The sequence below is a fragment of the Prionailurus viverrinus genome, chromosome A1 (assembly GCF_022837055.1).
Source record: "Prionailurus viverrinus isolate Anna chromosome A1, UM_Priviv_1.0, whole genome shotgun sequence".
In the NCBI taxonomy this organism is placed as follows: Eukaryota; Metazoa; Chordata; class Mammalia; order Carnivora; family Felidae; genus Prionailurus; species Prionailurus viverrinus.
In genome coordinates, this window is record NC_062561.1 from 212805116 (window position 1) to 212825140 (window position 20025).

Sequence of the window (20025 nt, forward strand, 5' to 3'; positions counted from 1 at the left end):
AGAAGAGATAAGCTTCCAGAGAGAAAAAGGACAGTAGAGATCAGTATGATCCATGGGGAAACTTGAAGTGCTCAAATAAGCATCAGTTGCCTTAATTGTCTTCTGAACATACTCATTACTGAGCCATAGGTTTGGGGGGGGGGGGGGAAGTTGGTTAATAAACCTTTCTGTCCCACACACTCCTTCCCACCCACAACAAAACACAGCAAACAAATTGTTTCAACCTGTGAGATTGTCTTGAAGAAATTTTCCCTGGAGGACGAATGATGTTACAAATATCGGCAGACCTAAACCCAGGCTGGCTGGCATGGATTCCGAGGTTTTCTGTAGTTCTTTGACGGTTTTCAGGGGGACTGGGAGCCACAGGTAGCTCGGCTCCCACTGACATGATTAGCCCAGTGTCCTCTGCCCAGCCTATGCACCGCATCATGTCATTCCATGAAATTCTTTCCGGCTAGTTTTGCCTGGTACCCCTTCTTCCATGCCTGTCCTCCTCCGACTTGCCCTTTCTGATCTGGTGCTCAGCAAGAAATTCTGGCCCAGGAGCCAGCCAGCAGGAGGGGGGTGGGGGGGGGGCGGTGGGGAGGGGACAAGTGTGAGAGAAAACAGAGAGAACCCTACCCCCCACCCAGTTGCTGAGACTGACACCTTTTGAAAGCTCTCCTCTCTGCTGCTGACTTTCTCCACTAAGCTCTAGCTCAGGCATCCAGCTTGGGGAAAAAGGAGGATTAGCTGGGGTTCTGTGGATGGGCACGGTGGCACTCCTAGCCCAGCAGCACAGGGCAAACTCCCAGGGCCACTCTTTCCCCTCTTTGGACCTGACAGAGAAGGAAGAGGAGAGGGGGCAAGCTCACCAAGAGCTTTGGGGATTAAGCAAGTAAAAAACCCCATTCTCTTGACATTGTATTTTCCACATCACCTCATTCAGACCTTCTAGCTTCCAACTGGGATTAGACACAGCTCTTGTATAATAATGGTAGCTGGTAACCAGGAGGGCAGCTCTCCACTCCCTCACCTCTTACCATGCCTCCCACCCCCAAAAGGGTCATAGAACTGCAAGGAAGCCCTTTGCCACTCACCACAAAAAGACCCAAGAGGAAGGGGGAAAATGTAAGACAAAAGGGACTAAAAAACAAGATTCGGAAATGGGGCTGGAAGAATGAGGAGACAGAGGGTGAGACTGGGTCAGAGGTCCAAGCCAAATGGAATCAAAGGAAAATGAAGGCCACAGATTGAGTCAATGGTGTGGGAATGGCAGAAAGATGGAGATATGTGAGCAGATGAAGTGCCAGAGAGCCCTGTTTCAGCAGAGTGTCCCCAGGATGCTGGTGCCTGGGGGAGAATTCTTTCCACAGTCACCCTTGTACTGTGAGATGGTGTCAGTTTCATAGACTCTGGGATTGAGGAAGGGCCATGTCCTCTTCAGTCCATGTGTACCCTTATAGTCAGTCACCAATCCCAGTTAGTTTCTTACCTCACAGGACGCACAAGCACAGGCATACACACACACAAACACATACACACACACACACACACACACACACACACACACACACAGCTCTCTCTCTGTCTCTCTCTCTCTCTCTCTCTCTCACACACACACACACACACACACACACAGCTCTCTCTCTGTCTCTCTCTCTCTCTCTCTCACACACACACACACACACACGCACACACACACAGCTCTCTCTCTGTCTCTCTCTGTCTCTCTCTGTCTCTCTCTTTCTCTCTCTCTCTCACACACACACACACACACACACACACGCACGCACAGCTCTTTCTCTCAGTCCTGCCAACATCCGGGCAGCCCAGAGAGAAATGTTGCCGGATGCTGACACTTTGGCATTTCTGAGCAACCCACCCCTAGGCCTGCTCACCCCAAGAGCTCATCACTGGGCTGGTCCCACGAATCTGCTTCTGTCACCAGCAGGATGGTCGAATGGTTGAATGCACCCTCATCTTTACTTCAGATGCTTCTGGCTTTTTCTAGGACAATCGCCTCCTGGAAAACCTGAGATCCTTAAATGTCGTTCTCCTGAAAAGGAGACATTCACCTGCTGGTGGAAGCCTGGGGAAGATGGAGGTCTCCCTACCAATTACACACTGACTTACCACAAGGAAGGGTAAGTTTTCTTCTGTGCTATCAACCCACATGACCGCTCTCAATCTCCCGGCCCAAAGAACACTCGTTCTGAGTTAGAATTGCCACACTTCCTTGGGTTGACACTAGTAAGGGTCCTACCACTGGGGCAAAGAACTTACTGTTCATGTCCACATTCTCGTGTTAATATCCTTCAGGAGCTCCCTAGATGCGCATAAGCTCTTTCGCCACCCCAGAAATATAATACGGCATTGTTTCCACTGCCTGTCTGAAGCTTAGGTTGTAGCCCAAAGTCACATATGAATCGTTCCTGAGTGCTCATTAATTTTAGATGCTTATCTGTAAACCTTGTACCATGTGTCATTTGTCTTTTAGTAATTGTTACTTTTGCGATATAAGTGGATTATCATGTAATCCTTAACAACCATGGTAACGTTAGGTTTTCTAACTTGTTTTGTGACCAAGTAAAGAGCCCTCAAAGCAAAGGAAGGTAAGGACTTTTCCTTAGCGTTTGCTGATCCAGGATCCAGGATTGTCCAGGGGGTGTATTTGGAGCTAAGGTTTCAGTGAGGGCTGAACAAGGTCATCTCCAGGGGAAGATTTTGTTTTACTCATAATGAAACCTTTCTGGAAATCCCGGGAAGGCTGTAGTCCTGTGATTGCAACAGCTGGCCCACCTCCCAAGGACTGCACTTTGTTGGACACAAAGCTGTCATCCCTTCTGGGACCCAAAGGAGGGTACATGTAAATAGATTTCGGGAACTCACACGGGTGACCGAAATCAAATACACCTTCACACCTTGTGGCGGGTCTTGCAGTGAGGCTGTGAAGTCTAAATGTGAGCAGCCCAGTGAGCCACCTGGTCCTGAACTCTCTCTTTTCTGAGTCACTTGCCTCTGTTGTTGACTTGGTGCAGTCTGAAATACACCGACATCAATTTGTATCCTCTTTCATCTTTTGTTAATGAAATGTGACTCAACACCTATGTGCAAGAAATGCCGCGTGTGCACAACCCGCAGGGTGTGTGTAAGGGGAAGAGTCCCATTTCCTGAGATGGCCCAGTGGCCATTCTCTGAGTAGAGTGGCACCTGGGCCATTGAAAGTGCAAGTGTTTATTGGCAAGGGGCATAAATCACAAAGCCCACAAAAACCTGCCGAAGGGAAGTGACGGTGAGAAGCAGGGTCACTGGGGACCTGATGTAACCCTTCTACCACCATCCCCAGCACCCTCTTTCCTGTCTCACTCCCAGCTGACATAGGCAGGACACAGATGTTGGGGGAGCCATTCCTTAGCTCTGGTATTTGCATTGGAACATCTGATCCTCAAAAGCCAGTGTTAATGATCTATTCAGAAAAAGACTAAAAACTAAAAATAAATAAATAAATAAATAAATAAATAAATAAATAGGAAAAGAAAAAGACTAAACTCTTTTTACTACTTTCTTATTCACTGCTAATATATCACTCATTGCAGAGAGACACTCACACATGAATGTCCAGACTACACAACCAGTGGCCCCAATTCCTGTTACTTCAACAAGAAGCACACCTCCATCTGGACAATGTACATCATCACAATAAATGCCACAAACCAGATGGGAAGCACTTCCTCGGATCCACGTTATGTGGACGTGACTTACATAGGTAAGGGGAAGGGCGACAGGTAAGGAATTTGTTACTCCGTTATGGATTTGCCAGTAGTCAAACTCAGTGTGACTCTTCTTGGCTTTTGCATGCGTCCCACAAAAGAAAGATGAGAAAATTTACAATACCCTGCTCAACTGAGTTTTTCAAACCAACTTTAATTGAGTCATTCATAGCAGTAGGACTGGCCCTCGGGATCCTTGTGTTTCTGTGCTTTCCCTTGACCCTTCTTCCCATCCTCTTGCATCCAGAAGGAATGTTCTATCTATGCTTCCCTGCAGCCCTCCTCCTGCAACCAATGTCCCCTTCCCTCTTATTTTGTCCCTCCCAAGGGAAGACAGAGCTACCCCACAGAATAGCAGCTCTCAGGAGGTGTTCATCTGCTTCTGTATCCAAGGAATTACTCCAACTGACTTGCCCCAGATTCAATTTTCAGTATACGTGTGCTCAGCAACTGGAGCCATTATTTCAAAAATAAATAATTTGGGGAGTGAATACTTGAAGAGCAGTCTGAAGGCCAAGATCACAAGCACAAAGTTTGGAGAAGTCATTAGCCAAGCGAAACAAAGCCAGACTGAGAGCTGCTTCTTGCTTTGCATGATCAGCAGTGAGCTACGGGACAACTAGGCATAACTGTAGTGGCCTGGATGGTTTAGCAAGGGTGACAAAGGGAATCTTAGGACAAGAGATGGCTTGGCCAGGCCTGAGTTCAGCCCTCATCTTGGGTAATAATCTAGGGAATAGCTAATTAGGCTCATGGTTACCCAAGTCTTCCTGATTTACCTACCACCACTCAATAAGGAAAATCGGATTAGGGTTCTCAAGTGTTCACTTGCATATATATCATCCCATTGGTATCGTATCAGTGGCTTATCCTTAAAAACTAGAAAAGCTTCCAACACCAACTAGTACATACTTGAAAATTTTCTTCCTGCAGCAAATCATGGGAATGAGCATGGGCTGGGAACTGAATTCAATCTTAGTTTAAGAAACTCAGAAACTTCCACTGGCAAGTAGGAATAAATTAAATTCTAGTCATATAAATTACTTGAGATACGAAGCCTTTAAGATGCTAAGTGCCAACTAATTCCTTTGTCGTGGGCTTTTTCTTACATTTTTAACATTTGAGGGCAAAACAGCAAAAACAAAAGAAGTTCTGAAATGAGCAGTTGCTATAATGAGAGCATTCACAAAAAAATGGAATCACTAAAGAGTAGGACCTTTAAAAAGTGAAATCAATGAGGGCATCGATTTCACATGGGCTCTGGAAAACAAATTCTCTGGTGAAAAAAGTGTTGGGCCGTATTTTCCAAAACAATGGAAGGAGGGTTTATGGACCACTCCTCCTATGGGGAGGGTCAAACCCTCCTATGACCTTACAGCATCCAGTGCTGGTAACAGGCCATAGAAGTTCATTTAAAAATCAGTGTGCACTACAGTACATTTTCTATCAGCTGGAGTCTCATCCAGTGATAACCTGCAGTACAGAATGACAATATTGGCAGATAATGTCTCAGAAATAGATTGTGTTGTTGTTGATCTTGTTACTGCCATTGAATAATATTTAGTGATGTTGAAGACACTTGAAAGGAGCGATTCCCAACTGGCGGCTGTTTTGCCCCCCGCAGGATAGTTAGCAATTACAGGAAATATCTCCACATAGTGCAACCTGGAGAGGAGGGTTGAGGGAATTACTGATGTTTAATGGGCAGAGGCCAGAAACGCTGCGAAGGCTCAGCATCCTACACACACACCCCACTGCCAACAAAGAAGGATCTGGTCCAAAATACATAATGCTGAGGTTGAGCAACTTTGCTTTAAAGGATTCGTCGTAAACATTTTGTTGGCAGTTTTGTACAAATAGTTTTTGATCAGAGGCGTTTCTCAGTATTATGTTTAGCTTAAAACCTTTGTAGATGATGTTTGTTTAGTAAGTACATATCATCCTTTCAGGAAGTACAATCACCCTTAGTTATTTACTTAGTAACAAATAAGCATTAGGATTGGTGGCAAATTTTCCAGAGTTCACTTTTTTAGGTAACTGTAGATTATAATGCCAAAACACTATAGTTAACACGCACATCCCAAACCTGGCATGGCGAATTATTTGAGAAGGTAATAAATGAATAGAGAAAATATTACTGACCAGCAGGACTGAGATTAGGGGAAGACAAGTTGGTATCCAAGGCACCTCACTCTTAAGGAGGGATTCACAGACCTGTACTTAAAGGAACCTCAGAGTAAGTGCCTCCTTAATTTTTTGAGACAGAGTACAAAACTCACCTTTGTACTCATTTTAAAATGTTCAATCCAGTGGTATTGGTTCATTCACAGTGTTCTGCAATGACCATCACTATCTAGTTCCAGAATATTTTCACCACTCCAGATGGAAACTTCATACCCATTAACCAGTGACTCTGGATTTCCCACTCTACCCCAACTCCAGAGCAATCACTAATCTGCTTTCTGTCTCTATAGATTTGCCTATTCTGGAAATTTCAAACATATGGAATCAGATAGTATATGGCCTTTTGTGTCTGGCTTCTTTCACTTAGTCTAATGTTTTCAAGATTCATCTATAGTCTAGCATATGTCAGTACTTCCTCCCCTCTTATGGCGGAAGAGTCTTCCGTTATGTGAATATTAACCCATCATCAACTGATGGATGTTTGAGTTGTTTCCACCTATTGGATGCTATGAGTAGTGTGCTATGAACACTCAGGCAGGAATTTTTGTTTGAGCACCTGCTTTCTTTTTTTTGTATATGAAATTTATTGTCAAGTTGGTTTGCATACAACACCCAGTGCTCATCCCAACAGGTGCCCTCCTCAATGCCCATCACCCACCCTCCCCTCCCTCCCAACCCCCATCAACCCTCAGTTTATTCTCAGTTTTTAAGAGTCTCTTATGGTTTGCTTCCCTCCCTCTCTTTTTTTTCCCTTCCCCTCCCCCATGGTCTTCTGTTAAGTTTCTCAGGATCCACATAAGAGTGAAAACATATGGTATCTGTCTTTCTCTGTATGGCTTATTTCACTTAACATCACACTCTCCAGTTCCATCCCCATTGCTACAAAGGGCCATATTTCATTCTTTCTCATTGCCACATAGTATTCCATTGTATATATAAACCACAATTTCTTTATCCATTCATCAGTTGATAAATCAGTCCATAAATCAGTTGATTTAGGCTCTTTCCATAATTTGGCTATTGTTGAAAGTGCTGCTATAAACAATGGGGTACAAGTGCCCCTATGCATCAGCACTCTGTATCCCTTGGGTAAATTCCTAGCAGTGCTATTTCTGGGTCATAGGGTAGATCTATTTTTAATTTTTTGAGGAACCTCCACACTGTTTTCCAGAGTGGCTGCACCAGTTTGCATTCCCACCAACAGTACAAGAGGGTTCCCATTTCTCCACATCCTCACCAGCATCTATAGTCTCCTGATTTGTTCATTTTAGCCCTTCTGACTGGCGTGAGGTGATACCTCAGTGTGGTTTTGATTTGTATTTCCCTGATGAGGAGTGACGTTAAGCATCTTTTCATGTGCCTGTTGGCCATCTGGATGTCTTCTTTAGAGAAGTGTCTATTCATGTCTTCTGCCCATTCTTCACTGGATTATTTGTTTTTCGGGTGTGGAGTTTGGTGAGTTCTTTATAGATTTAACTAGCCCTTTGTCCGATACATCATTTGCAAATACCTTTTCCCATTCCATTGGTTGCCTTTTAGTTTTGTTGATTGTTTCCTTTGCAGTGAGCACCTGCTTTCATATCTTTTGAGTATATACCTAGGAGTGAAATTGATGACACGGTAGTACTATATTTAAGTTTCTAAGTAACTTCCAGATTTTTTTGTACAATGACTATACCATTTTACATTCCCATCAGCAATGTATGAAGGTTCCAACTTCTCTAATGTTCTTCCCAACACTTGTTATTTTTCAGTTTTTGAATTCTAGCCATTCTAGCAGGTATGAACTGCTCTCTCATTGTGGTTTTGACTTGCATTTCCCAATGACTTTTGAGCATCATTCCTGTGCTTTTTGCTCATTTGTGCCTCCTTAAATTTTACATCTTTCTTTCTTCAACCTAACCTCAGTTCTTCTTACCAGCACCTGATACCAAATACAAAGAGTCTCATAACCATGGTGGAGTGAAATAGTAGAGAAAGCTGCCTTTAAGTCATATAGTTCTGTGTTCAAATGCTACTTTTACTAAATATGTAGTTTCTTTCATATCTACAGTTGAACCAGACCCTCCTGTGAACCTGACTTTGGAATTAAAACAGCCAGAAGACAAAAAACCATATCTGTGGATGAAATGGTTCCCACCCACCCTGGTTGATGTAAGATCTGGTTGGCTCACACTCCAGTACGAAATTCGATTAAAACCCGAGAAAGCCACTGAGTGGGAGGTGAGTCAACTAGAAGCTTTTGGAAGGAACCAGGTCCTTGGCAAAGTTGAAGCCCTCACAGCTGAGAATAGATGATTCTTCCTCATTATTGGGCAACCATGTTGCCCTCTTGATGCTGATGTGACCTAGTCAGATGTGGAAGTGCCTTCTCCCCTCCACTGGGATTGATGGGAACTCATCTTCATAGCTCTCTAGGGCTAGTTCCTTGCACTGAACATCCTCTTCCACCAGATTTCCAACCCACTTCCCTCAGGATATCTTAGATTAAGACACTCGTGAGTGTACCTACACGGCACTAAGTAGGAGGAAAACAATCTCAGTGTAACCACTCCATGGTCAATGGTATTTTTATTCACTTTCAGATACTTCAATGTAAAGAAATAATACTGTAAATTATAGGCATTTTAATAGTTCACTCTAAAATATTTTTGTATATGTCTCTTTCAAAAAGGGAACATTTGATTTCACTCATATGTGGATTTAAAGAACAAAACAAATGAACAAAGAAAAAAGAGACAAACAAAACAACAGACTCTAAACTACAGAGAACAAACTGGTAGCTGCCAGAGGAGAGGTGGGTGGGACATGGGTAAAATAGAGGGAGTCAAGAGTACACTTATTGTGATGAGCACTGACTAATGTATAGAATGATTGAAACATTATATTGTACACCTGAAACTAATATAATGTTGTATGTTAAGTATGCTTAAACTTAAAAAAAAAAGATACTCCAAACCCACTAGCAATGATAAAATTTTTAATGGGAGCATTTCCAAACATAGCCAAAATAATAGGATCACACATAGAAAATTAATTAAAATTCCTTAATATCATTTAACAGCCAGTCCATATTTTAATCCCCCCCCCCAATTGCTTCAAAATATGTCTGTAGAAGCTAGTTTGTCCAAACCACAATCCACTCCAAGAACACATATTGTTATATCCTGGTTGTTATATCCCTTTGGTCTCAACGTGCTCAGGAGACTGGGCCCCTTGTCCCATAGAATGTCCTACCTTCTGCATTTGTCTGATGAGTTCTCTGTGAGGTCATTTAGCTACTTTCTCTGCCCCTGTATTTCCTGTACCCAGACCATTAGATCTAAAAATCTGATTATTCAGGTGGAACAATTTTCAGCAAGAGAACTTCAGAGATGATATTATTTGCTTCATATTGCATCATACAAGGAGATGGAAATCATCTGGTCAACCCACTGTACCTGATGCTAAAACTGACTCTGGGATTAGAGAGATGACAACCTGATCCCTTGATTGTAAATTTATGTTTCATTTGTACACTATTATTTCAACATACTGAAGGTCCCGTTCTCTTTCATCTAGTAGTTTTATACCAACTGGTGAGCCTTGAATCAATGAAGTCATTAGGGTTTACAAAATAACAATTTTCCAGTTTTACTAAATGGTTGTCTTCCATAAAGTGGAATTTAAAAGGGGGTAGAGGATAGGAGGCAGAATATTTGCCTTTCTGACAGAGAGCTCCAAATGGAGAGACAGAAAACCCGTTACTTTTTGTGTGAGCAAAGCAAGGAGGAAAATATGGGCTAAGAGGGTGGAATGGTGAGAACAGATATTTCTTTAGAAAATCTAGTTCGTTGGTCTCAGTTCTCCAACAGTCAGTTATCTAGAAGGAAAGTCTATGAAGAAGCATCACACAAGTTAGAGTGACTTCCTTGTTTTCCTTGTTTCTCTATAGACTCATTTTGCTGGGCAGCAGACTCAGTTTAAGATTCTCAGCTTATATCCAGGACAGAAATACCTTGTCCAGGTTCGCTGCAAGCCAGACCATGGATTTTGGAGTGAGTGGAGCCCAGAGAGCTCCATTCAGATACCTAATGGTGAGTGTGTTGGCTCCCTTTTGCATACACTCTGAAATATTTTTTAATGATTGATTGATTGATTGATTGATTTGATTTTTGAGACAGAGAGCACATGTGCACACAGGAAGGGGAAGGGCAGAGAGAGAGGGAGAGAATCTCAAGTAGCTCTGCACTGTCAGCATAGAACCCCACGTGGACCTCAAACCCACTAACTGCAAGATCATGACCTGAGCTGAAATCGAGAGTTGGACACTTAACCAGCTGAGCCACCCAGGTGCCCCTACTCCAAAATATTTTTAAAACAGAAAGAATTTAGTAAATTTGCATGTAATAACAACTAACAGAGAAACTATGTTAAGCCTTAGCCAGAAAAATAAGTAGAGGTGGGTTTATCATCTCTCCATCCAATACAAAGACTTTGAAAGTGTAGCACTGCTCTCTGGGTCACTGTCAGTGAAGACCAGTTTCTAGAATAAGGCTGCAAACATAGGCTTGGCATGTCTCAGAGGGCTTCATGCTCAGTCATTCTGTCCTCCCCATCTACCCTATCCCTATAATTTGGTCAAGGTCATCGTCTAGTTGTCCCCAAATTTGTAAAGTTACGGTATGCCATCTCAAAGGCATGAACCCAATTTTCAGTCTGTGATGTCAGTTACATCTTGGTCTCTATGCAGAGGTACAGTATGTAAAAGGCACTCAATTCCAAGTGCCATTAACCATGGGAGCTTCTGCTCCACAACAGAATGATTCATCTTCCATTTCTAAAGTGTGTTATGGTTTATGAACCATAAACCATACCAGGGTTGGAAGATTTGGGCCCTTCCAACCCTCTCAGGTATTCAGAGAGAATACGATTACCATCAGGAATTAAAAGTGAGGAAACTGAAGCTCAGTGAGGTTAAAGTCTTACTCAGAACCACGTGACAAAGCCTACCTCTGCTGACAACTTGCCTGGCCAAAGTATCAGGGCTTTCATTGGCTTGGCATACTGGAAAGAACACTGAACTGTGGGTCATCAGATTCACACATGCATCTCATTCAGCCCTCTCTCTTATTAAATAAATAAAAGCACCGGGTTTGGAAGCAGAAGGCCTGAGTTGCAATCCCGACTACAATTTTATAGTTTACATGCTCATGGGGAAATCACTCTTCCAGCCTCCGTGTCGTCATCTTTACATACAAGACAATGTATGTAAAAAGCTTAACACCATGGATGGCTTTAGTAAGAACTTAGTAAGTGACAGCCTTTATTATTATTACTGCAACAGATCGTGTGACCTTGAATTTCCTCTTTAAGGATCAAATAAAATAATATGTAAAGGGATTTTGAAGTTTATAGAGTACTGTGAAATATACACACTATTAAAATTTAATAATAAAAATTAAACCTGTCATCGATGCTACTCTATTTGTATTGCTGTTCAAATCAAAAGAGGTGTAGGTAAGGGGAGGGGGACTCTTTTGTTTAAAACTTGTGCTTATTAGTTTTGTTTGTTTGTTTTTAATGATGCTTTGATGTGATCAAAGCTTTCTGACTGTTTGCTTTTTAGATGTCACCATGAAAGATACCATTGTGTGGATCTTTGTGGCTGTTCTTTCTGCTGTCATCTGTCTGATTATGGTCGTGGCAGTGGCTTTGAAAGGCCACAGGTACTTTACTGTCTATCATCCTTCCTCCCCATCATGGTTGTCAGGGATTGTGGCAAAAAATACCGTATAAAAATAGTAGAAACCTACAGATAATTCAAGCACTTCATTTAAGCCATTAGCTGCAATGTGTTCACCCACAAAAAATCTTTTATCAGTGATAGCAAAAATAGCAGAACGGTCTCCTTTGAAGCTGGTGCTCTTTCCATCAGACTGAGGCTCCCAGTTATGAAATAGTAAAAATCTTCTAAGAGCAACTAAAATCAAGAGAAGCAAGAAATTCAAGTAATCCACTAATTTCAGAATCAGCATCCTCTATTAGCCAGAGCTAATTGTGATGCAAGCCCTTAAAATGATTGCCTTCACCATTGATTGTTAGTCTCGTGGAGCCCCAGGAGTCTAACTCCTATCTACCATAGTCTGTAGCAGCTATTTGGAGAGGATACTAATCTTTCAAAAATCACAAAGTGAGAAGGTGAGTCATCTATTCTTTTTCACAAATTATTTTATAGCATGGTGACCTGCATCCTTCCACCAGTTCCTGGGCCAAAAATAAAAGGATTTGATACTCATCTGCTGGAGGTAAGTGGCAAAAGTGGGGAATGTAGTATGACCCTCTGCTTTGCAATGATTACCTTTACACATGCACACACAATTCCCATCCCTTCAGCCTGGCCAGCTCAGTCCCTGCCCAGCGGGTCCCTGCTCTTCAGCAAGTGTGTTTACAGAAAGCTGTGTGGAGGCATGAGAGTACTTACCTTTGGGAGAGAAAGCCAAAAAAACATGAAAATACATAATAATGCTTGCTAGGTCTACCAGGTGTGTATGCTCATAAGCACAGAAATAAACATTTTGCACAATCAATTAAGAAAAAGGGTAAATGTCTTACTTAATACAAAACAGGGACCCACCACCACCTCCCTTGTCATACATGGGCTAAAGCTTTCACTCGAATGTTCTTCACATGATTGCAATATCCTGCTGTAATTGTTCACTTTGAGAGCGTTCAGTCGAAACTGGATCAGTACAGTGGGCTCGTGTTTGCCAGGCCCTGCCTGGACTGATTCAAGATGGAATTAAATTCAAGTGTTTTGAATAAAAAGAGGGGTTACATCATTTTAAACTTCTGTCCAGATTGAAATATATAGTTTCAGTTGGACTCAATCTTAACACTGTTGTGTCTAAAAGCAATGATCTGCATTACATCACTTGACCCAGCCACTGTGAGACCAGCAATGCAAGAATGTGATAAGTGAGTCCCAGAGAATTTGGCTTGACTATACTCAGTTTGATTGCAAATATCGGGGAAGGAATTAGAGCCCCAGAATTTGGGCTCCTGGCCCAGTGCTCTTACCCCACTATCTAGTCTCTAGTACTGACCTTCATAGAACCAGCATGAACTTCTCAACTAAGTAAATTAATGGCTATCTAACTTGAAATTTGACCTTATAGCCACAGAAATGGAATAATAAAATAACTACTGTTTGGGTTACAAAAAAAATTTGTTTTCACATTCTTAATCACAGTACCCTGATCTTCAAAAGAACTCCCAGATAGGTACTATTACTTCCATTTTACAGATGGAGAAAGTGAGGACCATAGAGCAGCTCATCCAAAGTCAATACCCTTTAATAAGGGATAGAGTCAAGACTTGGGCACCAGTACCTGATCTAAGTCAAGGGATCAGGAAGAAGAGTGGGAAAGAAAAGGAAGCCAGAAGAAGAGGAAGGGGAGAAGGAGGAGAACAAAAAGGAGGAGAGGGAGGAGACTGGAACAGCAAGGAGGGATGAGAATCTGCTTACTACTGCCAGACTCCAGAAGGTGGTGGACTTGGTTAGGAGGCCAGCAACCAGATCTCAGGGCCAGTGGATCCCAGAGCACTGAAGCCATGCGTGAGCACTGTGGATTTCATGTTTCAGAAACCTCTTATTTGTTAGGCATGTGTTTATTATTTGTGCATATACTACCTGCCAGTTGAACTCATAATCATTATGGCTTAGGGAGAAACTAAGTTAAAATCATGAATTGACTGAAAGAAAACTATGAGGTGAGTAGTAGCCCAGGAGGTGGTTATAAATAGCCTGGTACACAAACATCTAACATTTGGGAAATTCTGCTAGGCCGTTAGCACATCCCACTTGCCCGTAGTCATGACCACTGGCTTGGCTGTGATGTCGACGTGGAATGTCAGGAAGCTAACGACCATCTCTCCTTGTGTCTGTGTTTGAATAGAAGGGCAAGTCTGAAGAACTGCTGAGTGCCCTGGGGTGCCAAGACTTCCCTCCCACTTCTGACTGTGAGGACTTACTGGTGGAGTTTTTAGAAGTGGATGACAGTGAGGACCAGCAGCTGATGCCAGCCCTTTCAAAAGAACACCCGGGTCAAGATAGGAAGCCCACACCCCTGGACCCAGACAGTGACTCTGGCCGGGGCAGTTGCGACAGCCCTTCCCTTTTGTCTAAAAAGTGTGAGGAAGCCCGGGCAAATCCCTCCACATTTAACACTCCTGAGGGCATTGAGAAGCCAGAGAATCCCCAGACAAATGCTACCCGCACCTGGGACCCCCAGAGCACAAGCTTGGAAGGCAAAATCCCTTCTTTCCCTGCCAATGGATCCAAATCTTCAACATGGCCTTTACCACAGCCCCCCAGCCATCCCAGCCCCAGATCTTCTTACCACAACATTGCTGATGTGTGCAAGCTGGCCATGGGCCCAGCAGGTGCATTGGCCACTTTGTTGGACAAAACAGACACACATGCTTTAAGATCTTCAAAAAATGTTGAGACTGGAGGGGAGAAAGTGGCAGTTGAGCAGAGGGCAGTGGAAAGCTTCCATTCCAAGACTGACCAAGGCACAGCATGGCTGTTGACCCTGGAGAAAACCTCTTTGATCTCTGTGAAACCCTTGGATTATGTGGAGATTCACAAAGTTAACAAAGATGGAGCACTATCATTGCTCCCAAAACAGAAAGAGAACGGCAACCAGACAGACAAGCCCAGCACTCCTGAAACCAGTAAGGAGTATGCCAAGGTGTCCAGGGTGATGGATAACAACATCCTGGTGTTAGTGCAGGATCCGCAAGCCCAAAACCTGGCTTCATTTGAAGAACCAGCCAAGGGGGCTCCACCGCCCCTTCAATTGAATCAAGCTGAAGAAGACCTGGCCTCCTTCACGTCGGCACCAAGCAACTGTGGACTCCAGCAGGGTGGGTTGGATTACCTGGATCCCACATGTGTTATGCACTCCTTTCAGTGATAGCTTGATTAATGGAACGATTGGTTAAAATGTGACTTCTTTTCAGGTAACACTACAGAGTACAGGAAATGCACTCTCCTAGAGAAGGCTCGAGAGCGTGGTTAGATTGACACTATACAGCCCACAGTTCGTTTTCATGTTCCATTGTCCACCAGCTGCCTCTTTCTCCAACAGCTGATTCCAGAACAAATCGCTTTGCTTCCCGTGGTTTGTACATTTACTTTTTGCTATTAGTTATAAAATTATGTGTTCAATGAAATAAAAGCGCATCGTTTAGTATTCTCGAGGGATAGTACCGACAGGTATATCCTCTGGAAGAGACTTTCACGGTTTGGTGTGTGACAAAAGGAAATGAGAGAGTCACGGTTGTTTACCACAGGAAGATGACAGGTGTGAGAGACAAATGCCATGAAAACCACTGTTGAAAACCAACGAACCTTTGCTTGACCTTTGTTTGACCTTTACTTGACCTTTGCACTCCTCTCTCGTTTTATTAGGATGAACCGAACACATTTAAAGAAAGAATGCATTCCAGAACACCTGACAAATTGTTTACATCAGTTCCTATCACCTTAGTGATACATTGCCAATATGCAAGCCAAAATGATGCCTCCAATTTTTTCTTAAAATGGTTTGAATTTATTAAGCGTGGGTTTTCCCCCCTAAATTGTATTTTATCCTAAAGCCTCTAGAGAATATAGTTTTGGAAAATGGAATTTTCTTACATTACAGGTAAATGAGTTTCATGTGGTAAATTCTTCTAAAATGTTTTCCTGTTTCATTTCAGCACACGAGATAATTTAGTAAACCCCCTAGTCTTCTGTTAGGTAAAAAAAAAAAAAAAAATCCGGAAGACTAACGTTAATTTAAAAGATAATCACAGCAGGATGCTAATGGAAATACTGCCTTACTGTACATATGAATTCTACTTTAATAGAAACCCATAAGTTTCACAATGTATTTTTGAAGACTATTTTTCTATCACTTAGGTAAAATAAAAGACTATTTTCTATCTTCCCAGTACAGCTGTTTACGTATTTAATGCGTACAGTATTTTCTGCTATGAGGTTATAATGAGCATTTGCAGTACATAGTAGTATATGCAGTCCCTGTTTGTGGAGGAAAATGCCATCCCAACCCAAAGCCCATTGAAGATTACGAAGTGAATGATTATATTCAGTTTCCAGCATAGTATGGTGTAGTTTATCTGATTCGTTTTTTATCTCCATGACACTTGAAACAGTCGCCAGCCTAGAGTTTTAGGGCTTTCCACAGACCATAAATTACTTCGGTGATTTAGGGCTTGTCTGGGCTTTCTGCTCTTCTCTGGGTGAATATTCATAAAACCACCATGAAAAGGTGAGTGGTGACTCACCACGTACTGTTTTAGAGAGAGGGTTTGGTTTCGTTTGGTTTGCTTCTGAGAAATCTTGGGCAGCAAAGAAAATTTAAGCAAAGCCAGAAGTTAGTATCTCTCTGAAGTAGATCCATTTGCGAAATCTTGGCAGAGGAATAAAGGTCAAGGTGTGGAAGTAAGAATCTCCAAGTCTGCTCCAGGGGCAGCCTTCCCAAGAGCAGTCCAAAGCCTGGCCCTCCATTTTGAAGAGAGCATTCATGACTCATCAAAAAGCCTCCCTCTGTTTTTCATTTCACCTGCTGGCGGACCCATTCTCTGTTCACTCACTAGCTGGATATAGTCAATTTGAGCTCACCTCTATGAGTTCAGTATTCCACCCCAGCAACCCCATGCTCACTGGAAGTGGACTCCGAGGTGGCCGGATGTTCGAAAGTGAACATGTCGCTAGCTTTCAGAATTGCAAAAGTAAATAGATCTGAGTTCCTCTTCTCCCAGTATAGAATAACAAGAAGAGCGAAGGTATCCTGTGGGAAAGTTGCCCGTGTGCATTCAGGCCTCTAGGTCCTTGCTACTCAAAGTATGCTTGGAGGACCAGCTAAATCAGCATCTCACCTGGGCGCTGCTTGGAAATGCAGAATCTCGGCTCCTCTGCCCCAGACCTACAGAATCAGAATCTGCCCTTTACTAAGATCTCAGATGATTCACATGCACAATGAAGTTTGAGAAGCACTGCCCTAGGTCACCATTTCCACTAAAGGTTATATTAGTGCATAGACACAATCCTCTCTTGGAAATACATGTCAAGTCTAAATTGCACTGAATGACACTGTTCATAAGAAGAAGGCATACTTTTTGAAAAATCCATTTGGGGGTTAAATTTACATAATGATAGAGAACGACTTGCAAAGTACACACAACTCTAAAAAGGGCATGGGAATAGGGGCGCCTGGGTGGCTCTGTTGGTTAAGCGTCCAACTTCAGCTCAGATCCTGATCTCACCGTTCATGAGTCCGAGCCCTGCATCAGGCTCTGTGCTGACAGCTCAGAGCCTGAAGCCTGCTTGGGATTCTGTGTCTCCCTCTCTCTCTGCCCCTCCCCCTCTCGAGGGCGCTCTCTCCTCTCTCTCTCTCAAAAATAAACATTTTTTGCAAAGTGTTAAAAAAAAAAAGAGGGCCAGGGAATATATTCCACCTGGGAAGCACTCTGCCAAAGACTCTGCCCTTCAAACCTAGTCCAGACCAAACTTTTCACAAAATAGTCCCTCCTTCTCTAAACTGTGTATCATGACTCTGATAGTTTGAAAATTCAAAACTGATCTGTTTTGACATATGATTCGGCGTGTGTGAAGAAAAAAATGTTACGGTTAAAGTCTCCACTTGAATTAAATCCCTAAAATACCCCAATTAGCCACTCATTAAGTAAAGCCAAGGTTACAATTCTCTGGTCAATTAACACTCTATTTAACTAAGTTCCTTTTTTTTTTTTTTCATCTTGTGGCATATTTTCTATCAAGGAGACAGCCAATGCAATGGAAGGATGCAGAATGGGGGGGTCTTGTCCTAATTAGGTTGCCTTAGAACAATTCCCTATTCTGGGCCTCAGTTTCCTCTGAAGGACATGTTGGGCAAACAGTCTCTAATATCCTTTTAAACTCTGGCTTCTTGATTCCATGACTCACTGAATACTTTCCAGCAAGATAATTTAACCAACGCCTTGATCTTAACTAAGCCACCAAACAATCACCCTTCATCATAGAAATATAAGTACTCTTCAGTGATGTGCTTTTTTCATTTCCACTTTTAGATCATCAGTTGCAGGCAGACTTAACATATTGCACACACGTTATAAATTATGTAGGTACAGAATCATAGTCTAAGATAATGTGCAAATATATGTGAGAGAAGAACCATGAGATTTTTTAAAAGACATATTGAATGAGGCTCTAATTTAAAAAAAAAATCTTTTACAGAATCAAACTATGCTTATTTTTTGCTGAGTCCAGCAGCCCCAAATCTCTTTTCTTATATCTGACTGCTGATTTTTTTTTCCTTTCTGATGAACTATAAACCACTACTGCGAGGTTGGTTTAAAGAGCCATACGCTCTGAATTATAAACAGTCATATTTTTGTAAAACAAACACCTAAATATTCAAGTTACAAAGCACATGGAGACAGGTTAGTTAATGCGTGTTTTTTGGAAGCTTATAACCCAAACTCCAAAATGTGCTCTCGTCAGTTTTAACGAACAGGTTTAAAGCATCTCAATGTGAGCACAGTTATTATCAGGGACAGCTGCGTCCCTGTCCATTCTCCTAAGTGCCTAAGACCAATCCTGGTAGGCGGGTATGTACTAAAAACTTGCTTTCACTGGTTTGGTCCAAAGTGGGTCAATCCCTTACCACCTGTATGAGGTGAAAGGGTTTGACCTTTGTCCCGTAGGACCCAACTGAATTAGAGAATCCTGTGAGTTAACTCCAGGATGCAATTTGGCTGTGGGGAAATATGGCTCGCTCTTGAGGTTCTCCACCACTGTGGTCACTTGCAGAAAGTCCTGCCTTTATTCATTTCCCTATCTCCTTAGTGTAGACAAGAAAGAAACAGATTTGTACATATTTTACAAAGTGCCTTTCTTTACTTTTATTTTTAAAATATTTGTTTTCTTTTTGCAAGAAAAGTGTATTGATTGGAAAGTAAATTTTACTTGTTTTCTGTAAATAACTGGAGAAACCAGAAAGGGAATGACAGAATGGTCTAAGGTCCAACCAGTAACTGGTGGATTTAATTTATTGCTTAACTGAATTACCACAGAGCTGATGTGAATAGTGCAACTTTGATAAGAAAGTGACTCTGGCTAGGATTGGGGGATATGCCTGCCACCCTGTGATTTAATACTCTTCAATTTAAAAACATATTGAGGGCATTTGGATGGCTCAGTCAAACATCTGACTCTTGATTTTGGCTCAGGTTATGATCTCACAGTTTGTGGGTTCGAGCCCCACATGGGGCCCTGTACTGACAGTGGGGAGGCTGCTTGGGATTCTCTCTCGCTCTGTCTCTGCCCCTCCCTCACTTGCACGTGCATTCTCTCTCTCCCTCTCTATCTCTCAAATATTTTGAAAATAATAAAATGCTAATAATAAGAAGAAAATTAAAACATGTTGATATGCTTTTGAACGGCTTTGAATTGCGTGCCTGGGCCTGAAAAGGACAATGCATGCAGTGAAACCTTGCACACATGCAAGAAAATGTAAATGACTCTGGATTACCATCCTCGGTGTTGCTAACGTGCATTTGTCATTGATGAAAGCCTCATGTGTACTTCAGTGAACGAATTCCTTGTTCTGCCTTTTTGGCTTAAGCACAATAGTATTGTTGCTGAATAGTGTGGGCGGAGCACCCAATTTCCAGGTCTAGGCCACCTTGCTACCACTAAACAGGCTATGTGACCTTTTGCAAGTCCTTTAAACTCTAGCCATCAATTTCCTGTTAAATAATCAAATAGACATTCTCTCCCTAGGCTTGTGTATTTCAGTTGGTGATTTTTGGTCTGAGACCATCATGGTATCTATTCCAATGAAAGGAGAAAAATAGAAAATAGGACATTTCCAGAGGTTTAGGCATCTCAGGATTCCACAAAATGCCAGCCATAGCCTGCTAAACGCAAATTTTACTGGACAAAGTAAATCTGTAATCTTTTCGGTGTTCTGAGTTTATAGCTAAGAGATATCCATAATTCACAACACCATATGCCCGCCACTGTCTTGTCCACCTC

The 20025-nt window shown here is 42.4% G+C and overlaps 2 protein-coding genes across 3 annotated transcripts in view; both read left to right on the forward strand.

Moving 5' to 3' along the window:
- Positions 1–17216, forward strand: part of PRLR (prolactin receptor) — a 161770-nt gene extending 144554 nt beyond the window's left edge. For both annotated transcript variants that reach the window (XM_047877544.1, XM_047877535.1), the window contains 7 exons: positions 1994–2126; positions 3579–3748; positions 7990–8159; positions 9871–10012; positions 11545–11644; positions 12154–12223; positions 13874–17216. In XM_047877544.1, the coding sequence (XP_047733500.1) occupies positions 1994–2126; positions 3579–3748; positions 7990–8159; positions 9871–10012; positions 11545–11644; positions 12154–12223; positions 13874–14896 (1808 nt within the window). In that variant the 3' untranslated portion in view covers positions 14897–17216. The remainder of the gene's footprint in view (positions 1–1993; positions 2127–3578; positions 3749–7989; positions 8160–9870; positions 10013–11544; positions 11645–12153; positions 12224–13873) is intronic.
- The window catches only part of AGXT2 (alanine--glyoxylate aminotransferase 2), a 62902-nt gene continuing 59568 nt past the window's right edge, over positions 16692–20025 (forward strand). The window contains exon 1 of the mRNA XM_047857593.1: positions 16692–16772. Coding sequence (XP_047713549.1) covers positions 16692–16772 — 81 coding nt within the window. The remainder of the gene's footprint in view (positions 16773–20025) is intronic.